Raw genomic sequence first — 23,406 nt, forward strand, 5'->3', positions numbered from 1 at the left:
GAACCAAGACCCCCGGAAGCAGTGGACCAGGTGTTCCAACAATTGAAACAGCAAAGATGATGCAGTCTTACAGACCCCGAAAATAAGGACTTATACAGGTTTCTGAGTTTTGTCATGATCCCCATGGTATAAACAGCGCCCCCTTCCAGCAGGAAGCAGTTTGGAATGAGCAACGTCCCAATTCCCATCTTGTTTATAAATCTTTGCTTTCATTTAAATGGGATTGTTTATAATTGGCTAATGATCACAGCCAATCTCCTTTTAATGGTAAAAAGGGGAATTATGGTATGGGTATTGTTTTTAATTTATTGATACAAATTCAAGGTCAATTTTGTGATGCTTATATTTCTCCTCTTGATTAAGTATTGTGCTTATACTGATCTTTTAAAATGTAATGCATAAGTGAATACAGACTATAGATAGGTACTTATAATAGAATTTATAGTTAGGTAAGTTAGGTTTTCTAGATATACAGAAATATATTTGACATAAACAGTCTTCAAACCTCTCAAAGACCTTCAGAACATGGCATTTAAAATGGTTTAGGGTTTTTCTTGACAATGAGAAATGTCTGCTCCTGGCAGCACCAATTACGTCTGAGAGGAAGATGGGCATCGAAGAAACTCGTTATAAAGTTTGCTTTCAACATGGCAAGATTAGCCATTTGGGCAAGAAACTGCTCTTGCCTAGATTGTTTGACTGTTGTTGTATCATCTGGACATGCAGGACCCACAGGAAAGTGACTACTGAACTCAGTCTTACAGGGTTCCTGCTTGATGAAGAGTCTACGAGACTTGCTGCAGGACAAAGAAAAATGACTGACAGACTGCCAACGCAGATGGACAGTTTGAAATTTCCTGCTTTGCTGAGAAGTGTTCCAGACACATTGTGGCCTATGGGCTGAAGATGGATGCCCCAACGTTACAGAGGAAATTCGGGTGACTGTCCAGGCAGTAAGATGTCTCTGTCAATCCTAGTGTTTATATATCACCCTTCTGTGGTCTTTGATGGAGTTGAAGACAGATAGTTATAATTATAGTTTTCCTTAGTTATGATAAGAGATAAGCTACATATAGAACTTTAGACTCACAAGGATGGGATGGATGATATTTTCTTTAGATCTTGCTAAATGTTAATAGACAAAATGTTGTAACTGTGTTCTTACTTGATAACTGTTCTGTCATATACAATTTGACTATGTTAAAGTTAAGACCTTTCTTTTTGTTTAAACAGAAAAGAGGAGATGTTGGGGAAGTCTTATGTCAATAAAGTACTGTTGAGCCTATAGGGAACCAAGATGGGAGGGACTAGGAGTCCAGGAGAACTCTGGGTAGGAGAAACACAAGAGAGTTCAACATGTAACCGCATGGGGTAGGAAGCCCGGAACTATTCTCCGGTAAGAGACATACTTAGATTAACAATTATGGGGTAATTACTTAAAGCAGAGCTAGCCAGTAAGAGACAAGCAAGGCCAACAGCTTCATAATTAATATAGCCTCCTGTGTGTTTATTTGGGACTCATGCGGATCTAGAACCAGGCTGGCGCGGCAGAGCCCAGGCGACTGGCGGGGGATAACCAAAGCGGCTAGCAAGGAAAAAGCTTCCCTTAACACCTCCCACCCACAGGGACATTTACTTCTTGGGCAAGAAGATATTCCCCATGCATTGGTAAACAAAGAGGTTATGGGACAGTAGGCACTGGGTTCAGAATATGTAACTACCATGGCTGCAAAGGCAGAGGAGACTGGAAACCCCCTTTGAGGGTGTTAGTCGCATTTTTTTTTTTTTTTTTTTTTGGTTTTTCGAGACAGGGTTTCTCTGTGGCTTTGGAGGCTGTCCTAGAACTCGCTTGGTAGTCCAGGCTGGTCTCGAACTTACAGAGATCTGCCTGCCTCTGCCTCCCGAGTGCTGGGATTAAAGGCCCACCAACGCCCGGCTCGTTAGTCGCATTTATAAAAGAATTTAAGGGCTGGAGAGATGGCTCAGAGATTAAGAGCACTGACTGCTCTTCCTAAGGTTCTGAGTTCAATTCCCAGCAACCACATGGTGGCTCACAACCACCTTGAATGAGATCTGGTGCCCTCTGCTGGCATGCAGGCAGAAGACTGTATACACAATAAATAAATAAATAAAATATTTTTTAAAAAAAGAATTTAAGAGCTGGACAGTGGTGGTGCACACCTTTAATCCTAGCACTAGGGAGGCAGAGGCAGGTGGCTCTCTGTGACTTCAAGGCCAGCCTGGTCTACGGAGAGAGTCCCAGGACAGCCAGGGATGTTACACAGAGAAACCTTGTCTCCAAAAAAAATTAAGAATGGACTCAAGGGCTGGAGAGACGTTTCAGAGTACTAGCTGCTTTTCCAGGATACCTGAGTTCAATTCCCAGCACCCACATGGGAGCTCACAGCCGTCTGTAACTCCAGTTCCAGGGGATTTGACACCTTTACACCAATGCACATAAGAATAGTCAAGTAATGTTTTTAAAAAGAATGGGCTCAGATGGGAGCCTGTGGGGACACCAGACCTTGAGCAGAAACCCACTTCCCCTTCGGCCTGGGAGCAGGCATCTATGTAATGTTTACTGAAAACAATTCAGTGCTTTAAAGCTTGATAGGGCTCAGATAAGGGCTGGCTCACTGAAATGCCATGCCTTCCACACCTCCTATGGCTAGATGCCTCTTCCTGCCCCCTGTGGTGTCTCCCCGATTCTGGGGCCGGAGATTAAACCACCAGCCAGGAGGGTGAGAAGTGGAAAGAATGGTATGTAAATGGATGGCAAAAGTCCTTAAAAAGGGAAGCTCCTTTTTCTTAGAGGAATGCTCGCCATGATAAAAATGATCCAAACATTGCCAAACTCAGGTAAGGGAAGTATGGACACTGGTGAGGAAAACCCCTCCCACCGTTTTGATGGCAGTTAGTCACTGCAGCTCCCCATTCATCGCCTTTATAGCACTAATAAATACATTGGGAGTGGCTGCTGCCAACACGAGAGTCTGAGTTTCCCCCTCCTAAAAGGGGAATCTCTGCTTTATTAAAAATATTTGATATCTCCATGATTAAACCCTCAGTTGAAGGGTGGATTGGATTAAATGTCTAGGCCCTCACCTAACAAAGGTCAAAAAAGAAAGGGGAACCTAAGATAAGAAGTTGCCCTCAGTTGGAGGGTAGATTGGAGGATCATCCTCAATGGAAAGATAGATTAAAGATGGGTTAAAAAAAATGGTAAAGTTAATAAATGAGGTATTAGTATTCAGTAAAGAAAAAGACAAAGGTATATAAAATAAAAATGTTTGGTTACATTTATATAGGGTAGGTTATTAAATTTTGTGAGTCATCTCTAAAAACTTTTGGCAAAAGCCTGGCCTTTCCACTTTGCATCTACAGAATTACAAGGAGTGGGTATGGCTGTAGCCCCTGAGTGTAGCTCAAAACTTCTCTAATGAAGAAATGACGAGGGACATACAGGACTTTTTCAACCTTTAGTTTTAATTAAAAGATTGACTGGAGTTGTTCTGTTAAAGAAGTTTCAGTTCAACAAACTAATCATAACCTAGGCAAGGAGAGATATGTATACATGGTCTGTGTGTATGGACATGGCCACGTCAGTATGTATGAAGTGTAAAATGTAAATGCGTGAATGTTGACAAAAGCAACTGTTCTAATTGCCTTGGATATGATTAAAGGGATACTTAAATCCCTTCAAACAGTTAAAAACTACCTAAATCGATTTAGATATAGCCAAAAGAAACATCCAGTCAGTCGGTTAATATTTTAACAAAAAAATTCAAGTTAAGCCCTCAGAGCCAGTCAGAGAGAGAGAGAGAAAGAGAGGTTTTTTCAGGGAACTGTCCTGCCGCTTTGGCAGGCCCCCACCCCCAAAGGTGTCTGTGTAGATGCAAATTAGGCCTTGTCAGCTCAGATGCAAATGAGGCCTTGTCAGCTAGTGAGAGCTACAGGTTAGAAAAAAAAAAAAAAGGACTATTTGGGACATAGTATAGTTTACAATCCTTAAATGATTCTCAAAGGTACTTAATGGTTATGTCCCTTTTAAAGGACATCTACTAATACTTTAAATAGTGATCCCAATTCACCTAGATAGTTGACTAAGGAGGGTAGACAAATCCTTCTACTGTTATGGTCCAACTTCAACAGTTCAAACAAAATTTAAAAATAAAAGGGAGTAATGTCCCCAGTCTCCACATGATTCATTAAATAATCCACTCCTCATTTAAATATTTATAAAATATAAATGCCAGTGAGGAATCTGCTTCAGACAGATTCTGACATAATGAAAGTTAAATAACTATTACTCAGGCCAAATGGAAACATCCATACACTAGACAGTAGAGAAGACCCTAATTTGGGGTCGAGGGCATGTTTGTGTTTTCTTACAGGAAAAGAATAAAGCTTCAGTAGCGGTCACAACATCTGGTGAGATGCATGGAGCAGAAAAACTGGACCTGAGACCGTGGGAGCCTGCTCAAGCCAGTTCGAGATCTCCTAAATCAGTGTTCCTGACCCTTGATGTCATCAAATCTACAGCCCGAGAAAGAAATAAAACAGTCAGTTCGAGATTTCCAGTTTCTCATCAGGCTTGCTACATCAACCTCCTGGACCCGTGAGTTTTCATCCCAAAGCCAACAAAACTAGAAGATTAGCAGCTAGCCTTTGATACACCTTAAAACAACAGAATTCATTTTGCCAGCTTTTCCCTTTGGGGGAAAAAGGACCCATTTAACATTTAGACATTGGTATGGACTGTGATGAATGGCAAAAGCCTTTTTTCAGTATTTGAACAGGACATGGTCACTTGAAATATCAGACTCGGTAGTTCCTGTTTTTGGAATCACAATGTGTTTTTCTGGAGAAATATGGTTTGTCCTGGTGCGACAAAAAGACTTTGACTCGGGTTGCATGTTCGGCTGATACTACTGACATTAAATCGACAGACTACATCACCACAGGAACAAATTGGTACTCTGTAAATAGTGCAACAAGCCTCTTGTTCATATTTTTTATAATGCTACATCAATGATTGTACCTAATGTATCTGTGCAAGTGCACTCTCTAATGCTTTCCTAAGTAGATCTTAAAATGATTGTAAACTTTATCACTGTTTTGACCTTCAAATTGTAACTATAAATCACCCTTGTAGCAAAGAAAGGCTGGTGGTAGAATGCTAAGGCCCAGATCGGGGGATGGGCAGGTGACAGAGAGGCGCTATGTCAGTGGGGGTCCTAGGAATGGTAACAGTGACAGTAGGCGCTCTGGCTTCATGCTGAGTTCAAAGTGCCTTAGCCCATGGCAATCCCGATAGCCATAAAGCCTTATTACAGATGATTTTAAGGGTGGGGCTACTTCAAAGACGGGCAACTTGTGGGGAAGACCCCTCCCACCTAACAGGGGTTCAAGGTCCCCCAAAGACGGGCCAGGGAGGGTGACCCTACTTGACCTAAGACAGGAGTGCCTCATTTAAAAATAAAAAGGGGTGAATTGTGGGGACACCAGACCTTGAGCAGAAACCCACTTCCCCTTCGGCCTGGGAGCAGGCATCTATGTAATGTTTACTGAAAACAATTCAGTGCTTTAAAGCTTGATAGGGCTCAGATAAGGGCTGGCTCACTGAAATACCATGCCTTCCACACCTCCTATGGCTAGATGCCTCTTCCTGCCCCCTGTGGTGTCTCCCCGATTCTGGGGCCGGAGATTAAACCACCAGCCAGGAGGGTGAGAAGTGGAAAGAATGGTATGTAAATGGATGGCAAAAGTCCTTAAAAAAGGGAAGCCCTTTTTCGCCAGAGACTTCTCCTGAGATTTCTTCTGAGAGCTCTCTCCTAAGCTGACTTGGGAAGATAAAGTTTTCTTAAAGCAACCGACCGGTCTCTGTGTCATCTATCCCAACCACCTCGCTACATTCTCGGATGCAGGCCGCACAGCAGGTGCGACAGGAGCCCAAGGACAGTTTGTCAGGAGAAAAAGAACCCAGTGAGTGTTAGATGTCAGTGTCAGCTGTGACCAGAGGAGCAGGCTGGAGGAGACAGAAATGACATGCCACTGAAAGTCAGACACATGGGGGGGGGGGCGTGATGAGCTTCAGAGTAAGTAGGGAAACTGAAAATGTTGAGTGGAAACCCCAAGCCTCAGGAAAGCATGTTTAGAAAAGACACAGAAGAAAAGTTACACTTTTTGGAATTTAGAAAAATGGTGTCATGGTCCCTGTTCTCTTGCTGCAAAGAGACACCATTACCATGGCAAGTCTTATAAGGGAAAACATATGGGGGGGGGGAGAGGGTGTGCACACCTTTAGTTCCAAAACTCGGGAGGCAGAGGTGGATTTCTGGTAGTTCAAGGCCAGCCTGGTCTACGGAGCAAGTTCCAGAACAGGCTCAAAGCTACACAGAGAAACTCGACCTCGAAAAACCAAAGGAAAGAAAGGAAGGAAGGAAGAAGAAATCATCTAATGGGACTAGCTTACAGTTTCAGAGGTTTCCTCCATTATTATGGTGGGAAGAATGTGGTATGCAGGTAGGTTTGCTGCTGGAGAAGTAGTTGAGAGCTACATCCTTAACCTCAGGCAGAAGACAGAGAAATCAACACAGCCTGGCATGGGCTTTTGAAACCTCAAAATGACACACCTCCTCCAACAAGGCCACACCTCCTAATCTTTCCCACAGCCCATCTGGAACCAAACATGCAAATACATGAACCTATGGGGGCAACCTCATTCAAACCACCACAAGCAGACAGACTTAGGATCCTACGTGGTTGCTGTCCATGAGCTTCTGCACTGGGGGAGGGGATGCTGGGAAGAAAAAGTCCAGTATCTCATTAAAGTGCTAATCTCTCCAGCACTGTCCTCTCTGCACTCCTCACTGTCCTCCATGCGCTCGCTCATGGTCCCTCTGCTGGCTACACTCCTTAGTCCATTGTAGAGCTTGAACCATTCCATCAGTGGGGCTCTCCTTGAAGATCACCACTTCAAAGAACTCTCCCTTTAAAATCTTGAACAGGGTCATGACTCAGCGGTAGAGCCCCTGCCTAGAATTCCCCAGTGAGGGGCTGGGGTGTGGCTCAACTAAAATACCTTGTGTAGGGGCTGGAGAGATGGTTCAGAGGATAAGAGCACTGCCTGCTCTTCCAGAGGTCCTGAGTTCAATTCCCAGCAACCACATGGTGCTCTCAACCATCTGTAATGAGATCTGGTGCCCTCTTCTGGCCTGTGGGCATACAGACATATGCTGTATACGTAATAAATAAATAAATGTTTAAAAAAATACCTTGTGTAGACTGTGTGAGGTCCTGGGTTTATTCCCAGCCCTTGGGGGGGGGGGGAAGGGTAGGCCACACATACATGATTTTCTTACTCCCTGACACTGGGAATCCTGTGTGCTTCCACTGTCGAACACTCACTGGCAGAGACTGACTAAGCTAAAAAGATCACAGATTATTTTGGCACAGAGGTTCTGATCCACGGTCAAAGAGCAGGTGCCCATCTGGTGCTGGCTGCATTCCCTGGCAGCCAGGGCATCACATGGCGAGAGATAAGAGCATGAGGGCTTAGCAGGTACACTTCTCTGCTGACAAGCCTGAACACCAACATTCAGTCCCTGAACCCCACGTGGTAGGAGAACACTGACTCCCCCAAGTTTTCCTGACTCCCATATCTCCTGCCGTGGCACACTCACAACACGGTCATTCAATGTTTTGTTTAAAAAAAAAAAAAAGCTGGGCAGTGTGTATTTAATCCCAGCAGTCAGGAGGCAGAGACAAATAGATCTCTATGAGTTTGAGGCCAGCCTGGTCTACAGGGCTACACTACACAGAGAAGCTCTGTCTCAAAAAAAAAAAAAAAAAGGCGGGGAGACCGATTGGTTCACATATCCTACCTGCTATAAAATGACCCATTAATTCTTACACTAATCCAAGAAAAGCATAAAAGGATTGTCCACGGGGTCCTAATCACTCCATCTTCCTCCCATCTTCCCTGAAGATAAAAGATTCTTACTGAGCAGGTTAGTGTTTTTTTTTTGTTTGTTTGTTTGTTTTTGTTTTTGTTTTTTTGTTTTTTTGGTTTTACCAGACAGGGTTTCTCTGTATTGTTTTGGAGGCTGTTGGTCCAGCCTGGCCTTGAACTCACAGAGATCCGCCTGCCTCTGCCTCCCGAGTGCTGGGATTAAAGGCGTGCGCCACCACCGCCCGGCTAGCAGGTTAGTTTTAAATGCTCTTCCCACCACCAAAGCCAGTTCACTGCTGGGATGCGACCCAGGGCTCCATGCTACACAAGTCCCCACTGAGCCCAGTTCCAGCCTGCAGTTTCCATGTTCACCATACTCACCTGAGCACAGCCCTGAACAAGCCCCTCCATCTCTGCCTGGAGATGCCTTCTGAGAAAAGTTTGATGGAGCAGGGTTGACAAAAGCCAAACCACAAATATGTGTGCTACCAAAGGCATCTGGCGAGTGTCTAGTTCCCAAATCTCTCTCAGAAGAACACAAATTAGATCCCTCCTTGGTTACTCCTCACCTCAGACTTGTCATACTTGCTATTTTCTTTTTCTATCTTTTTTTTTGTTATTGTTGTTTTGTTTTTGTTTTCAGGACAGGGTTTCTCTGTGTAGCACTGGCTGTACTGAAACTATCTCTGTGTACCAGGCTGACCTCAAACTCATGGAGATCTGCCTGCCTCTACCTCCCAAGTGCTGGGATCAAAGGTGTGTGCCACCAGTGCAGGGCTCTAATTTTTATTTCTGATTGACACAGGACTGCACATTGGGGGGCGGCTACATTGTAACGCTTTACCACCTGTGACCATGGAATAATGGTAGATATGGAGCATTAGTGTAACCTTCAAAACAAACAGATGTTTTTCCTCTGTAGGCATCTTCTATTTTGAAACAGTAGTCAGCACAATGGATTTATTCTAGCATTCTAACGGTACACTGTAACCCTTGACCAGGACTCCTCCCACCTTCCCACTTGCTACTGCTTCTAGATCAATTTCTTTAGTGTCCACTGACTGAGGAAAAATGGTTTATGTACCTTAACATAATGTCCACCAGCCTTATCCCTATTACAGGGAATAGTAAGCTTCTTTTTGATGGGTAAGTAATATTTCATGGTGTGTACAAACTACATTTTCTTTATCCATTCACCTATTAATGGACATGTAGGTGGATTCCACACAGAAGCAAGCATCAGACAGTTTTTTCTTTTTTTCTTTTCTTCTTCTTTTTCTTGTTTGTTTTTCAAGACAGGGTTTCTTTGTGTAGTCTCGGCTGTCCTGGAACTCGCTCTGTAGACCAGGCTGGTCTTAGGCTAGCCCCAAATACTCAGAGATCCATACTTAGTTTCTCCTCACCTCAGAACCCTCATAGTCAGAATGTCATACTTGCTTTTTTTTTTTCTTTTTTTTTTAAGACAGGGTTTCTCAGCCGGGCGTTGGTGGCGCACGCCTTTAATCCCAGCACTCGGGAGGCAGAGGCAGGCGGATCTCTGTGAGTTCGAGGTCAGCCTGGTCTACAGAGTGAGTTCCAGGACAGCCTCCAAAGCTACAGAGAAACCCTGTCTCGAAAAACCAAAAAAAAAAAAAAAAAAAAAAAAGACAGGGTTTCTCTGTGTGGCCCTGGCTGTGCTAGAACTCTCTCTGTGTAGACCAGGCTAACCTTGAACTCACAGAGATCCGCCTGCCTCTGCCTCCCGAGTGCTGGGATTAAAGGCGTGTGCCACCACCGCCGATTTCATCAGGCATTCATTAATGTGTTGGTTTCCTTTCCAACAGGAATATTCCCAATAGTCGATTGACAGATCTTACGTTCATTCTGTTTTCTGAGGAAAGTCTATCCCATTTTCCCACAATAGCTGTAATATTTCAATATAATTTATTGATGCCTGTCCATGTGGAGGTGTTCTTTCAGGCCTGGGTGGAAGCCAGGGTCTCACACACGCTGTCCACGTGATTATTAGTCTACAGGGGTGTTAGGAACCAAGAGTCTGTTTCCTTCCCATCCTTACACGCCTCCAACCTGCGTGAAACTCCAAAGGGCAACAATGATTGCTGCAACATCCATGTCCCACATTGTGCTAAGTGCCATTAAGTTCCCTGGAAGACCCGACACGGAGGCTCACAACTGTAATCTCAGTACTTGGGGAGACCGAGGCTGAAGGATCACCAGACCACGCCAGGCTAAACTGTGACCCCAGAATTCAGAATGCAGAGGCAGGAGGATGCAGTGACAAAGTCCAGGGGAACCTGGATTAAGGAGGCTGCCACCGTAACCGCAGGGCCCTGGGAGGGGGGAGGAGGGGTGGGGAGATAGTTTCCATTTCCCTCTGGTCTTGGTTTCCGGTTCACCATTAGCCACCATTATCTGCACTTGTGGCACCCCCTGATTAATGAAGGAAACCAAGATTTGAATGCTCCTGGATCAAAGTGAGACACCCAACACCTATACCGAAAGGGGCAAGAAAGAGGGTCGCAGCAAGGAAAGTATTTGAACTCGGGGAAAACCCACGCAGGCCTCTAAAATCTGGGGCCCATTCACCGCTCAATAAGTCCATAAAAGTTGCTCCCAGCCGGGCGTTGGTGGCGCACGCCTTTAATCCCAGCACTTGGGAGGCAGAGGCAGGTGGATCTCTGTGAGTTCGAGACCAGCCTGGTCTACAAAGTGAGTTCCAGGACAGCCTCCAAAGCCACAGAGAAACCCTGTCTCAAAAAAACAAAAAAAAAAAAAAATTGCCCCCAAAAAGGTTCTTTCGTTTTGTCCTGGGATATTTTCCTCTTTTTTTTTGTTTTTGTTTTTCTTTCTTTCTTTCTTTTTGAAACAGGATCCGTGTAGCCCAGGACAGCCTTGAACTCTTGCTCCTCCTGCCCCCACCTCCCAAATGCTCGGGTGACAGGTGTGTCACCATACCTGGTTTACATGCCCATTTTACAGAGGAGGAAACTGAGACTGGAGGGAGCTAGGGAAAGAGATCCTGCAGGGGTGGGAGCCTCTGAGTAGAGCAAAGCTCCCCCGGGGTCCTAAAAAGCTTCGGGTTCCGCGTAGGAGGAGCAGCGTGGGAGCACCGAGACCCGCGTCCGCGCGGTGCGGCCCCGCCCCCACGGGGGACGTGAAGACGCGGACCCCGCGCAGCGTGGGGACATGTGACCGACTGCAGAGGCCGCGCGCTGCATCCCCGGCCCGGCCGCGCTGCTGCGCAGGACGCGGGGAGGCGCGCGCCGAGGTCGGGAGCACCGCCCCGGGAGCACCGCGGGGCGCGCGAGCAGACGCGCAGCCGCCCGGCCGGGGCGGGGTCCCCGCAGGGTCCCCAGCTTCCCGCAGAAACGAAACCGAAAGAGGGGCCCGAGGGAGGCGGAGCCGCGCCGGCGCCACCCAGCCCTGCGGGACCCGGACCCGGGCGCGGCCAGGTGTGCACCGGCCACCATGGCTCAGGACGGCGTGGAGGTAGGACGGGCGCGCCGCCCGAGGCAGGCCGCGCGGGGAGGGCTCCGGGGACACCCCGACCCCCGGGCCGCTTCCCTCCTCCATCCCGGCCACGGCGGGGCTGCAGGGTCAAAGGTTAGAAGGAAAGGGGTAACCTGGCCTGCATCCCGGCTCACACGACGCACGCCAGACCTCAAATTCGCTCCCCGCTGGCTGGGACGCGCCGCAGTCCCCACCATCCCCCAGTGCCTGGAGAACTTTGGATTTTTCCAGGAAATGGCCCAAAGGGAGGGGGGATGGGGACGCGGAGGCCAGAAGCCAGGGTCAAGTTCAGGAGAATGAAGGGGCCGGCGCTGCTCCCCCGTGGCCCCCCACACCCGAGCTCACCTCCCCTCCATCCCAGTTGGAGAAGAGCGTCAGGCGCCTCCGGGAGAAGTTTCATGGAAAAGTGTCCCCCAAGAAGGCAGGGGCTCTTATGAGGAAGTTTGGCAGCGACCACACCGGAGTAGGGCGCTCGATCGTGTACGGTGAGTCAGCCCAGGGGGTACTGGGTGGGTGTGGTTTAAGAATCGTGTCGCTCTAGCCACCCTGGCTTCCCTTGACAGGAGGCTCTCCACCACCGGGAACTCCTCCTACACACCCTTCAAGAGCCCTTTCCATATTTCCCCACTAGGTGTCAAGCAGAAAGATGGACAGGAGCTGAGCAACGATTTGGACGCTCAGGTAACCTGAACTCCCTCTCTCCTCAAAGAAAGGGAAAAGAATCCCTTTTAACCCGGGCAGAAGGAACAGACCATTGCTGTGAGAGCCCACCTTGGTATCCAGGTTCCTTCCTTGTGCCAAGCAGCCTGCAAACAGGCGCTCATTAGCTGATTACCTCAAATGGAGGAGACAGGACAGTCCAATAAGGAGGTCCTGGCTGTCGAGGACGGCTCAAGGGAACTCTGCCTTGCACTAGAAGAAAGGCCGGGCTGCCTGGGGAGGAAAGATGGAGGAGAAGGGATGAAAGACCAGCTCAAGTCATAGAAACACTTCTGTGGCTGTACCCTGTGTGTTGAATTTGCTTGAAAGGCATGCCAACGTTTTGTTTTGTTTTGTTTGAGATAGGGTCTCACTATGTAGCCCTGGACTGTCCTGAAACTCACTTTACAGGCCAAGCTGACCTTGAACTCACAGAGATCCTTCTGCCTCTTAAGCCCTGGGAATCAAAGGCGTGCGCCACCGTGCTGGGCACCTAAAAGATTCCGACAAAGCATAGTCTTTAGGTTTAGGCCTATAAGCAAAATGGCAAGTGAATAATAATAGAAGGAAGTCGTCGTCATGGAGAGGACGTGAGGGGCAGACCTCCAGGCCTGGGCTCATTTCATATCCCTTTCTCCTGCTCCCAGGAGGCAATCCTATTATACAAGAAAGCTCAGGGTCATGACATTTCACCAGGTTCTGGGGACCAGCATTTGGCTTCAGGGATTCAAATTCTAGCCACTTGTAATGAAGCTTGGGCTCTGTGAGGACCCACAAAGAGAGGCACTTGCCCGTCATCCCCATTTGGGAGCGGAGAGCAGCCAGCTGGTTTCAGGCCCCAAACTGCAGCCTTTTAAAGCCATGTAGTCAAGGAGCTGAGAGATAGCTCAGCTGGTAAGGGCACTTGCTACTCCCACAGGGGACCCTAATTCCATTCCCAGCACCCACATGGGACAGTTCACAACCACTCCAGTCCCGGGGGTATCTGACACCCTCTTCTGGCCTCCGTGGGCACTGCACATGTGTGTGTACACAGGGAGACACATACGTACACGTTTTAAAACTTTTAAATCTTTAAAGCTATGTGGCTTCAGAGACCTCTGCAGATTGAAAGGCCATCCAGGGCTCTGGGTTCCATGGGCCATGATTATTGAGTGGGTTCCAATTCTGGGAAATGAGAATAGCCAAGCATTCACTTCTTAAGGATCTTTGGGACTTCGTGCATTGCACCTGGTGGCGAGCTGGAAAGCTGTCAACACAGGCAGTAATGTTCCATCTCTGCTGTCTGCAGTCCAGGAGTCCCGGGCAGGGGCTTCTCCCCAACTAAACATGGGTACAGCACCCCTAGAGCCTTTCCAGCTTCTGCACTCCCTTTCCGTGTCTCCCTTCAGGACCCCCCCGAGGACATGAAGCAAGACCGGGATATCCAGGTGCGTTGGTGGCTGGGACGGGCAGGGTGGATAACTAACTAACTATCAGAGGCACAGCAACGAGGATGGTCACTGTGGACTCCGCAGGCACAGCTGACCCTGTTCTGTCCCCATTCATCCATGTTGCAGGCAGTGGCCACCTCTCTGTTGCCCCTGACAGAAGCCAACCTTCGAATGTTCCAAAGAGCCCAAGACGACCTCATCCCTGCCGTGGACCGACAGTTTGCCTGCTCCTCCTGTGACCACGTGTGGTGGCGCCGCGTGCCCCAGAGGAAGGAGGTGGTTCCCCAGACCTACTTGATTCCTATGTTCCACTCCTGATCTCTGTGTCCAGAAATTATGTTTCTGACTGGTCATCAGCTGATTGTGTGTGTGCATTCGCTTGAGCTGAGTGTGTGTGTATGTTTCTTTTGTTTTTTTTGAGACAGGGTCTCTCACTGCACCGAGGCTCACCAGTTCAGTTAAGGGGTTGGCTAGTGTGCCCAGGAAGCCTCCTGTCCCAACTGCCCAGCACTAGGGTTTGGGTGCATTTAGCCATGCCTGTCTCTTAGATGGGTGCTGTGGATTTGAACTCAGCCCCATGGGCACAGCAGGCACTTTTCCCACTGAGCCGTCTGTCCACCCTTTTGTGTTTGTTTTTTAGTTTGGGGGTTATTTATTTTATGCACACTAGTATTTTGCTCATGTGTATGTCTACAACATAGTGACGCATGGGCGCTGAGAACTGAGCCTGGGTCCTCGCAGGAATAACAAATGCCCTTAACCACTGAACCATCTCCCCAGCCCCTTCTGGTTTTTGAGAGGATCTCGTGTAGCCCAGGCTGGACTCAGTATATAGCTGAGGATGACCCTGAACTCCTGATCCTCCTGCCTCCACACCTGGTTCATGTGGCCTGGTTCGGGTCATAACCAGGGGCTTCATGCATGCTAGGCAAGCGCAACTTCAGTATCCATCTGGAGCCATTCATCCTTGAACTTGAGAAGTCAAACCCTTGACTCTGACAGCTGGGGCAGAAATCAAACCCAAATCTGGTTTCCTAACCTCTTTTCTTTTTTTCTTTAGACAGGGTCTCTCCATGTAGTCCTGGCTGACCTGGAATTCAGAATCCACCTGCCTGTGCCCAAATGCTAGGCTCAAGGTGTGCGCCACCACACCCAGCTTGGCTTCCTAATCTCTCGATAACTAGTATGCTTCTGATAATACTAATTATGGGGCTGTGGTGCCATTAGCAGGGCGATAGCACAGCATTCATGAAGGCCTGGGTTCCGTCCCAGCACCACACACTAGGTACCGGTGCAGGCCTGCCATTGCAGCTAGCCTGGCCATGTGAGACCTGTCGCAGTCCTACACACTGGCCCTGACAGCTCTTGACCCTGCTCTCAGGTGTCAAGGTGTCGCAAGTGTCGGAAGCGTTACGAACCAGTGCCGGGTGACAAGATGTGGGGCCTGGCCGAGTTCCACTGCCCAAAGTGTCGTCACAATTTCCGGTGAGGGCCCTGTCCCACCCCAGCCCACCCTCTGCCCAGCCCCTGCCTAGTCCCCTCCTCCTGTCCCCTGGGGCCCAGCTGCCCCCTCGGCCCCTCACAGCCCTGCTGGCCCCCAGGGGCTGGGCACAGATGGGGTCCCCGTCGCCCTGCTACGGGTGCGGCTTCCCCGTGTACCCCACTCGGATCCTGCCCCCACGCTGGGACCGCGACCTGGATCGACGCAGCACGCACACCCACTCCTGCTCAGCTGCGGATTGCTACAATCGCAGAGGTGAGGCCCTGGGGTGTGCCCGACATTCTGCGTCTCCTGTGTATTCACGCTGCTTCCTGCATGGCTCCCCAGAGCTGACTGCTCCCCCAACTCCTCCCATGGATTGTCCCAGCAGCTCCAGCCTGTTAGGCCCCTGGTCCCACGACCTGTGAGTCTGTTTTTGTAGACAAGTTCCCATCTTGCTAAAGAGTTTCAACACCTCTGACTTCTTTGTCATTTGGCTCCAGTGGGTTCCTGCAGAGCCGCAGACCCTCTTATCTCGAGAACCTCACACCCCAGCAACTCTCCTTCCCCTAGAGCCCCATGTGCCTGGGACTTCCTGTGCCCACCCCAAGAGCCGTAAGCAGAACCACCTCCCCAGAGTGCTGCACCCCAGCAACCCCCACATCAGCAGCGGCTCCACGGTGGCCACGTGCCTGAGCCAAGGCGGCCTCCTGGACGACCTGGACCATCTCATCCTGGAAGACCTAAAGGAGGAGGAGGAGGAGGACGAGGGGGATGGCAGGTCCCGAGAGTGACCCTGGCCAGACAGGCACAGAACGACAGACGCAGTGTGGACACTTTGCGTTGCTCTATAAGATGCCAGCTCAAGGAGACAGAAATACCCTTGGGAGTGCTCGTGGGACAGTCACCACCGCACAAGCCGGGTTAGCATCACAGCCTTCTTGAGAGAGTATGCCCCGCCGCGGAACTCGGCCCAGTAGACCCCGTCCTGGTAGCGGCTCCGGTAGTGACCTCCATGATACCACACACCATTGAGGTTGGAGTGGGCGCAGGCATGGTACCACCAGCCCCCACGATGGTACAGGGCACAGTTACCTGAGGGCACAGACAGAATTTGTGTTCCCACCAAAATAAAAGTCTCTATCAGCATTTCTTTGTGCAAAGCTTTTGCAAGCATCCCTCAACCTTCCTTCCCTGTCTTATTGAATAGAAGCCCTAATCCTCCATCTCCTCACCAAAATAAAAGACTCTGGCTTCTCACTTTCCTCTTCAGAGTAGTGGCCTTAATTCTCTATCTCTTTACCAAAATAAGAGGCATACGTTTCTCATATTTTTTGCAAAGTAGTACTCTGCCATCCATTCCTTTGGGGGGCTTATTCCTTTCTAGGTGGTTTATTCGAGGTGGACTGGCACAGTCTGTGGGAGGCAGAAGGAAGAGGGTCTGGAGTCTCGGACCACCCTGGGCTCCATAGTGAGATCCTATCCCGACGATAAACCTGGGCTAGGATATAGCTTAGATTGTAGGGGCCCAGCTCTGTCCCCCAACAAAAGCTCAGCCTTCTCACAGGTCTCCTCACCAGAGGAGAATCGGGGCTCCTGCGCCCCTTTACCTCAGCCTAATGGCCATCTTACACGGAAGCACTTACTGAGAGGGCTTCTTTCTGGGATAGGGCGTCCTGTAGCCCAGGCTGACCTGGAATTCCTGCCCCCTGGCCTCCATCGCAGAGCTGGGCCTGCACCAGCTCACCAGCAGGAAACTTTACATTTAGTTTTAGTGTAGGTGCCCACGGAGGCTAGGACTGACTCCCCTGGGGCTAGAGCTTCCTTGTGGGTGCTGAGAATCAAACCCAGGAGGCCGAGTCTGTGCTCTTGGCTACTGCGCGAAGTCCTCCTCCCATAGGGAAAAACTTCCCTTTACCTTTTCACTCTAACCCGATTAGCTGTCCCACCTTCCCGCCCTCCCACCAGAATGAAAGCTCTCCCTACCAGAATAGGAGTCTCGGTCCCTGTCCACAGTGCTGAACGGTTTGTCGCTGTGCCAGGAGAGGGAGTCTCCAGCATCACCGTGGTACTGGCCCAGTCGCAGGCGGTAGTGGTCGCTCTCGGGCTCCAAGGAGAAGCTGTCATAGTGTGCTCGTGCCCCACGACCTCCCCAGTCCTCTAGAAGTATGAGCAGCTCGTGGTCCCCACGGCTGGTCACCTGATGCACCGGTTCCAGGCCAAGCCAGTATTCCCCGTCGGGCCGCCCGAAGCCTGCCTGGAGGGGCAGGAGGGGCAGGAGGTCAGGGCAGGTGTCCTCCCTGCCCAGCCAGTCTCCACACCCCTGCCTCAAGCACCCACCTTGTAGTGCTGCCAGTTAGTGAAGAAATTGACGGAACCATCTTGCCGCCTCTGGATGACGGTCCAGCCGCCCCCCTCCTGCTGCTGTTCACACCACACGGGTACCACGCGCCGGCCCAGCCGCAGCTCATACACTCCACTCTGCCTGTGGCCTGCCCCGTGAGCCTCTGCACAGTCCCTCCACGGGCCTGTGGTGAGGGGCAGCGTGAGCCAACCAGGCAGGCCCTTACTGGATCAGAGTCCTGATTCTCACCAGTCCCCTTACCCCAATAAAAGCCATCTTCGTCCCCATCTGAGGAAGAACCGTTTTCTTACCGGTTCCTGTTCTCTCAATAAACACGGTCCTATGAGTCAGTTTCTCACCAGAGAGCAGTCTAATCGTCCATGCCCTCATCAACATAATGCCCATGCCTATTTCTCTTCTTCCTGCTTTCACACTCGGTGGTTAACAGCACTGACTGCCCTTCCAGAGGACCTGGGTTCAGTTTCCAGCACCCACACAGCAGCTACCAACTCCAAGATCTGACCCCTCACACAGACATACATGCAGGCAAACACCAATGCACAGAAAATAAATTTTTTTTTAAAAAAAGGATTGGGAGACAGGAGTTGGTGGCGCACACCTTTAATCCCAGCACTCCGGAGGCAGAGGCAGGCGGATCTCTGTGAGTTCAAGACCAGCCTGGTCTACAAGAGCGAGTTCCAGGACAGCCTCCAAAGCCACAGAGAAACCCTGTCTTGAAAACCACTCTCCCTCCCCCCCAAAAAAGGAAGAGGAGGATTTGTTTTGCTTCTGTACTGTTGGAAGGCAACTGAAGACCTTAGTGTTCTACCAATGAACCACATCTCCAGGCTGTTCTTTTCACAGACTAATAGTCCTTTCTTGTCCCCTCACCAAAATACGAGCATCATTTCCTCTACTCCCCACACCATAAACCAAATCCTAACTGTAATATTTCCATCTGCCCACACCACACTGGAGTCCTGGGTCTTCATCTCACACACACAGACTCCGGCATGCCTGTCTTGACTTACCCACTGGTCTGGTGGGAACAGCAAGGTGCCCAGTAGGCAGGGGAGGAGATGGGGGCTCCTGCTGCCTCAAGCTCTGGTCTCTCTGGTGCTCTGGAGTTTGGTCCGGACTCCTGCTGGTGTTGCCGGCACTGCCCACTAGACTTAGAGGAACCAGAGGCAGTGGCAGGACCTGGGGCCATACAGTCAGAATAATGACATTAACCCCCCAGCTGAGGCCAGGCAGCCCCTGGCATGGGGGAGGAGGGGCAGGCAGGGTCAGTAGATCAAAGCTCCCACCAGATAAACAGAAAGCAGGCAGGGCAATGCCTCATTTACCACCCACCCTACCAAAAGTCTAGCTCTGGGCTTCTTGCTGGTGGGGTACACACTCAAGCATGCAGGGCAGAGGAGGGCACTGGGTCTCCCGCTGTCGCTCTCTCTGGTCATTTCAGACATGGTCTCTCACTGCGCTTGAGTTGGCCTGGCAGCTAGCAAGGCCCGGTAAACCTCCGTCTGCCCACTCACTGGAGTCCATGCAAGCTGCCCCAGGTTTCCTGTGGTGCTGGGCCCGGAGCTCAAGTGTCCATGCCCACACAGCAAGCACCCCTCCCAAGTGCTTCCCAATCCTGCTTTATCTGTTTGTGTCTTGCTTTTTGTTTGTTTCAGAGGAGTCTCTCTCCAACTGGCCTGGAGATTGCAACAGCCCTGCAGCCTCCACCTCCTGTCCCGGGGATTGCAGGCCTGGTGTCCCACGCCTGCCTTCCTCCGTGCATCGGGGAAAGCTGGGCCGAGTCCCCTCTGCTGTGGATCACAGCTTCATTGCGCCTATCTGCTGAGTGGGGCACATGGACCTTGGATGATGTAGGAAAATCTGCAGAACCACCACCAATCCAGAATTCAGGGCTAACACCGGGGTAGAGCTCATCAGTAGAGCTGTCGTCTCTACTGAGAGGAATAGCCCAAAGTTCAGAAGCCTGGTGTAGCTGCAAGAATATATTGTCTTAGGGGCTGGAGAGACGGCTCAGCAGTTAAGAGCACTGGCTGTAGCCAGGCGTTGGTGGCGCACGCCTTTAATCCCAGCACTCAGGAGGCAGAGGCAGGCGGATCTTTGTGAGTTTGAGACAAGCCTGGTCTACAGAGCTAGTTCCAGGATAGCCTCCAAGACAATACAGAGAAACCGGTCTTGAAAAACCAAAAAAAAAAAAAAAGCACTGGCTGATCTTCCAGAGGACCCAGCACCAACATGGCTCACAGCTGTTGGTAACTCCAGTTCCAGATGGCTTCTGGCCTATCTGGACACTGCACACACATATGGTAAGCAGACACACGTGCAGGCAAAACACACATTAGAATGAGAAGAACATAGACAGATGTTAGATGATAGATAGATAGACAGATAGATAGATAGACAGATAGATAGTCTGGCAATGGTGGCGCACGCCTTAATCCCAGCACTCAGGAGGCAGAAGCAGATGGATCTGTGAGTTCCAGGCCAGCCTGACCTACAAAGCGAGTTCCAGGACAGACAGGTGTGGTGATAGTGAGCGTGAGCCTCGGCGCCTGTGAATATTCTTCTATGCAGCGAGTGAGCTCTCCCCAGCGGTACACCGGGATGAGCAAGTGGGTGGCGCCGCAGGCACCGTTTCAGATTTGGGATCTGTGATTGCCGAGCGTAGGTACCTGCTGCGGGACCGGGTCCGGGCTCGCGCACGCGCGCTGCAGGCGACCCAGGAGGTGGGTATGCTGGCTCAGAAGCTGCGCATGCTCGCGGAGCTGTGCGTCCAGCTGCTGCAGGCGCGCCGCCGTCCGGCGCGCCTCTGCCTCGGCGTAGAGCGCGCGCTCCGCGAGCAGACTGAGCGCTGCAGCAGGCTCCGCCCCCGGGTCAGGCTCCGCCCCCGGCTCCGGCTGCAGTTGCGTGCGCAGCTGACCCAGGCGCTTGCTCAGGCCGCGGCTGTGCTCTCGCAGCGCGCGCACCTCGCTCTCGAGCGCGCCCCCCTCGGCCGCGCGCCTTTGTAGCCCGCGCAGCAGCTCCTCGTGGCGGCCTACGCGCAAGCGCAGCGCGGCCAGCTCGCCGTCGTGGAAGGCGTCCGAGGTCCCGCAGACCGCGCCCGTCGCCTTCTGCGGGGACAGTACCAGCGTGACGCGGCATCGCGCGGCACCTCCACGTGCCCGCCAAGCGCCCAGCAGGAGCAGCAGCTGCAGCGTGCGCAACCCGACAGCGCCCATGGCACCTGCAGTGGAGAGGGAGGAGGCTACTGTCTGTTTTAGCTCAGACTGGTCCCAAAGCTCCCGGGTACCAGGGAGGGTTATGAAGTCTTGATCCCGGCCAGAGCCTCACCTCGTACGGCAGTGCTCTGCGGCTTACAGCGCAGATTCTCCTTTTATCATGGCTGATCCAGCAAGCAGCATCTGTGTACACCCAGAGTCCCTTGCCGCCTGGAAACCTGGGCCTGAACACCTCTCTCTCCCCTCAGAACCCTCTGTCTCCCACCTCAGGAGACAACCTCTGTTGTGTGTGTTGGGGGGGCGGATGCTGGGAATGAAACCCTAGGTCTTGCTCATGCTGAGACACTCATTTCTAATTTGAGACAGGTATCACGATGTATCTCAAGACTGGTTCAGAACTTGGCATCCTACTACCTGGGCCTCTCCACCGCCAGATGGCCGGTGTGTGCCACCGTGCCGTGCTCACAGTCTTCTGCCAGGTTAATATTCATGGATTCCCCATTCCGGCCCTGCAGAGCCCACCCACACCCAGGTCCCCAAGTCACCACTCCCCAACACTGCCTCACACACTTGCACCTGCTCAGAAGGAAGCATCAGTGCAAAGGTCTTGGGGTTGGATCTCATTTCAGATGTACCGAAAAGACAAACAGCACGGAGGCCTCAAGGGTGGCATAGACGGGAGGAAGAGTGAGCAGGAGGCATGCAGTCAAAGGACTCTGCTCTGAAGCAGGCAACCATGGAGCGCTCTGAGCCAGAGACGGGGGGTGTTAGCTGCAGCAACCCCTCATCACGCAGGAGCACCAAGCCCCGAGCAGCGTTTTCTCTTCGGCCCATGTGGCTGCCTTCTCAGGCAAGCCTGGAGTTAAACAAGAGGCCTTGGTACCCCCCCATCCGAATCAAAAGGAGGAGTCTCTAGACAAACAGCTACCACCACCTGTACCCACTCTCACCTCTCACGACCCAGATGATGACTCCAGTGAGGTTTGCAGCAAGCCCACAAAATCTGAGGGAGACCTGAAGGATTGGGAGGGTCTCTGAGCTGACTGGATAGAGAAGGGACAGAACCACCCATCCCCCCAGGCTGGGAGCAGAGCAAGTGTAAATATTTAGTATTTCTCGTGTGAGAATCCAGGCAGAAAAACCAGATCCCTTGCCGAGGCCTCCAGAGTGTGATAACAGAGGCCACTGCCCTCCATGAGTGTCTTCCTTTTTCTCAGAAGCTCACAGAGCATGTGGGATCCAGACTCAGACAACTATGACATAACTAAGATGACAATGACGGGTATCAGTGAGCAACCTAACCTGCTTGGTGTTGGGGACACCCTTAAAGAGTAAAGCTTGTTCCTCATTTAACCCTAGCAGCCAGGCTAGGGGTGTGACTCAACTGTAGAACCGCTGCCTAGAATCCCCCAGTGAGGGACTGGGATTGCCTCAGTAGTAGAGCACTTGTAAGGTCCTGGGTTGGTACCCAGTACTGCAAGAAGAAAACAAAACCTCAACATGTGGTGGCGCATGCCTAATCACAGTTTACCTGGGAGATAGAGGCAGTTGGATCTCTGTGACTTCCAAGCCAGCCAGTGAGCCCCTAAGAAGGGAGTGGGGTTGGTGGGTGTTAGTTCAGGATTGATGGAGGCAGTGTGAAATAAAGGAGACCGACACTGCCCTTTACTGCAGAAGTGGAGACTGTGTGCCAAGGTGCAGGGGGCGGAGAAGAGATGGAGTTTTATCTGTATGTTTGTAGTCTCAGGGCTGAGATGTTTTTATAATATGCTGACCTGGTCAGGTTTCTCCTAGCTCCGGACTGCAGATGTTCTCATTACTATGTAGGCTTTCCTGTCAGGCAAGGTGCTCTTACCGGTATGTGCAGGGAGTTCCTGGTGCTCTTACCGGTATGTGCAGGGAGTTCCCGGTGCTCTTATCGGTATGTGCAGGAGTTTCGAAGATGTCTGAGGCTGTTTTAGATCACTGTCTTAGTTACTGTTCTATGTCTATGAGGAGACATCGTGACCAAGGCAACTTACATAAAGAAGCATTTAATGGGGGCTTGCTTACAGTTTCAGAGGGTGAGTCCATGACCATCACAGCAGGGAGCATGGCAGCAGAGAGACATAATCATTGCATCTGATTCACAAGCAGGAGGCAGAGAGAAAGACACTGGGCCTTTTGAAACCTTGAAGCCCAGCCCCAGTGACACACTCCCTCCAACAAGACCACACCTCCTATTCCTTCCCAAAATGTTCCATCAACTGGGTACCAAGCATCCAAATAAATGAGCCTTGTTCAAACCATTAACTATTCACTGGGTGTCGTGGCACAAGCCTTTTATCACAGCACTCAGGAGTCTGAGTCAGGTGATCTTTGTGTTCCAGGCTAGTCTGGTCTACATAGTTGAGCAAGGCCCTGTCTTTTTTTTTTTTTTCGAGACAGGGTTTCTCTGTATTGTTTTGGAGCCTGTCCTGGAACTCACTCTGTAGACCAGGCTGGCCTCAAACTCACAGAGATCCGCCTGCTTCTGCCTCCTGAGTGCTGGGATTAAAGGCGTGTGCCACCAACGCCCGGCTCGCGAGGCCCTGTCTTAAAAAAATAAAGAAGGTCTGTGAGTTCGAGGCCAGCCTGGTATACAAGAGCTAGTTCCAGGACAGCCTCCAAAGCCACAGAGAAACCCTGTCTCGAAAAACCAAAAAATAAATAAATAAATAAAGAAGGGGGGCTGGAGAGATGGCTCAGAGGTTAAGAGCACCAACTGCTCT

The 23,406-nt window shown here is 50.7% G+C and overlaps 2 protein-coding genes and 1 long non-coding RNA gene across 4 annotated transcripts; 2 read left to right on the forward strand and 1 right to left on the reverse strand.

The window, feature by feature from the left end:
• Window positions 1-3,504: 3,504 nt before the first annotated feature.
• On the forward strand, window positions 3,505-16,336 carry Shfl (shiftless antiviral inhibitor of ribosomal frameshifting). 2 transcript variants are annotated; one of them, XM_040729713.1, is made up of 10 exons: window positions 3,505-3,509; window positions 11,263-11,267; window positions 11,407-11,443; window positions 11,826-11,949; window positions 12,096-12,145; window positions 13,555-13,593; window positions 13,723-13,872; window positions 14,978-15,081; window positions 15,198-15,352; window positions 15,650-16,336. In XM_040729713.1, the coding sequence occupies exons 3-10, from the start codon at window positions 11,423-11,425 to the stop codon at window positions 15,868-15,870; spliced, it is 864 nt and encodes a 287-aa protein (XP_040585647.1). In that variant the 5' UTR covers window positions 3,505-3,509; window positions 11,263-11,267; window positions 11,407-11,422; the 3' UTR covers window positions 15,871-16,336. The 2 variants fall into 2 exon arrangements, with proteins under 2 accessions (XP_040585647.1, XP_005078626.1); XM_005078569.4 differs by lacking the exons at window positions 3,505-3,509; window positions 11,263-11,267 and having other exon boundaries at window positions 11,280-11,443.
• Angptl6 (angiopoietin like 6) lies at window positions 15,909-20,656 on the reverse strand. Its single transcript, XM_005078596.4, has 5 exons — window positions 20,111-20,656; window positions 18,452-18,620; window positions 17,417-17,604; window positions 17,063-17,333; window positions 15,909-16,171 (listed from the first exon to the last, which is right to left on the reverse strand). The coding sequence occupies exons 1-5, from the start codon at window positions 20,654-20,656 to the stop codon at window positions 15,981-15,983; spliced, it is 1,365 nt and encodes a 454-aa protein (XP_005078653.1). The 3' UTR covers window positions 15,909-15,980.
• Window positions 20,558-22,941, forward strand: LOC121133414. Its single transcript, XR_005870240.1, has 2 exons — window positions 20,558-21,135; window positions 21,286-22,941. It is a non-coding gene; the product is annotated as an uncharacterized LOC121133414 (long non-coding RNA).
• The last annotated feature ends 465 nt before the right edge of the window (window positions 22,942-23,406 follow it).

The sequence above is a fragment of the Mesocricetus auratus genome, unplaced genomic scaffold (assembly GCF_017639785.1).
Source record: "Mesocricetus auratus isolate SY011 unplaced genomic scaffold, BCM_Maur_2.0 Super-Scaffold_100022, whole genome shotgun sequence".
NCBI classification, from domain to species: domain Eukaryota; kingdom Metazoa; phylum Chordata; class Mammalia; order Rodentia; family Cricetidae; genus Mesocricetus; species Mesocricetus auratus.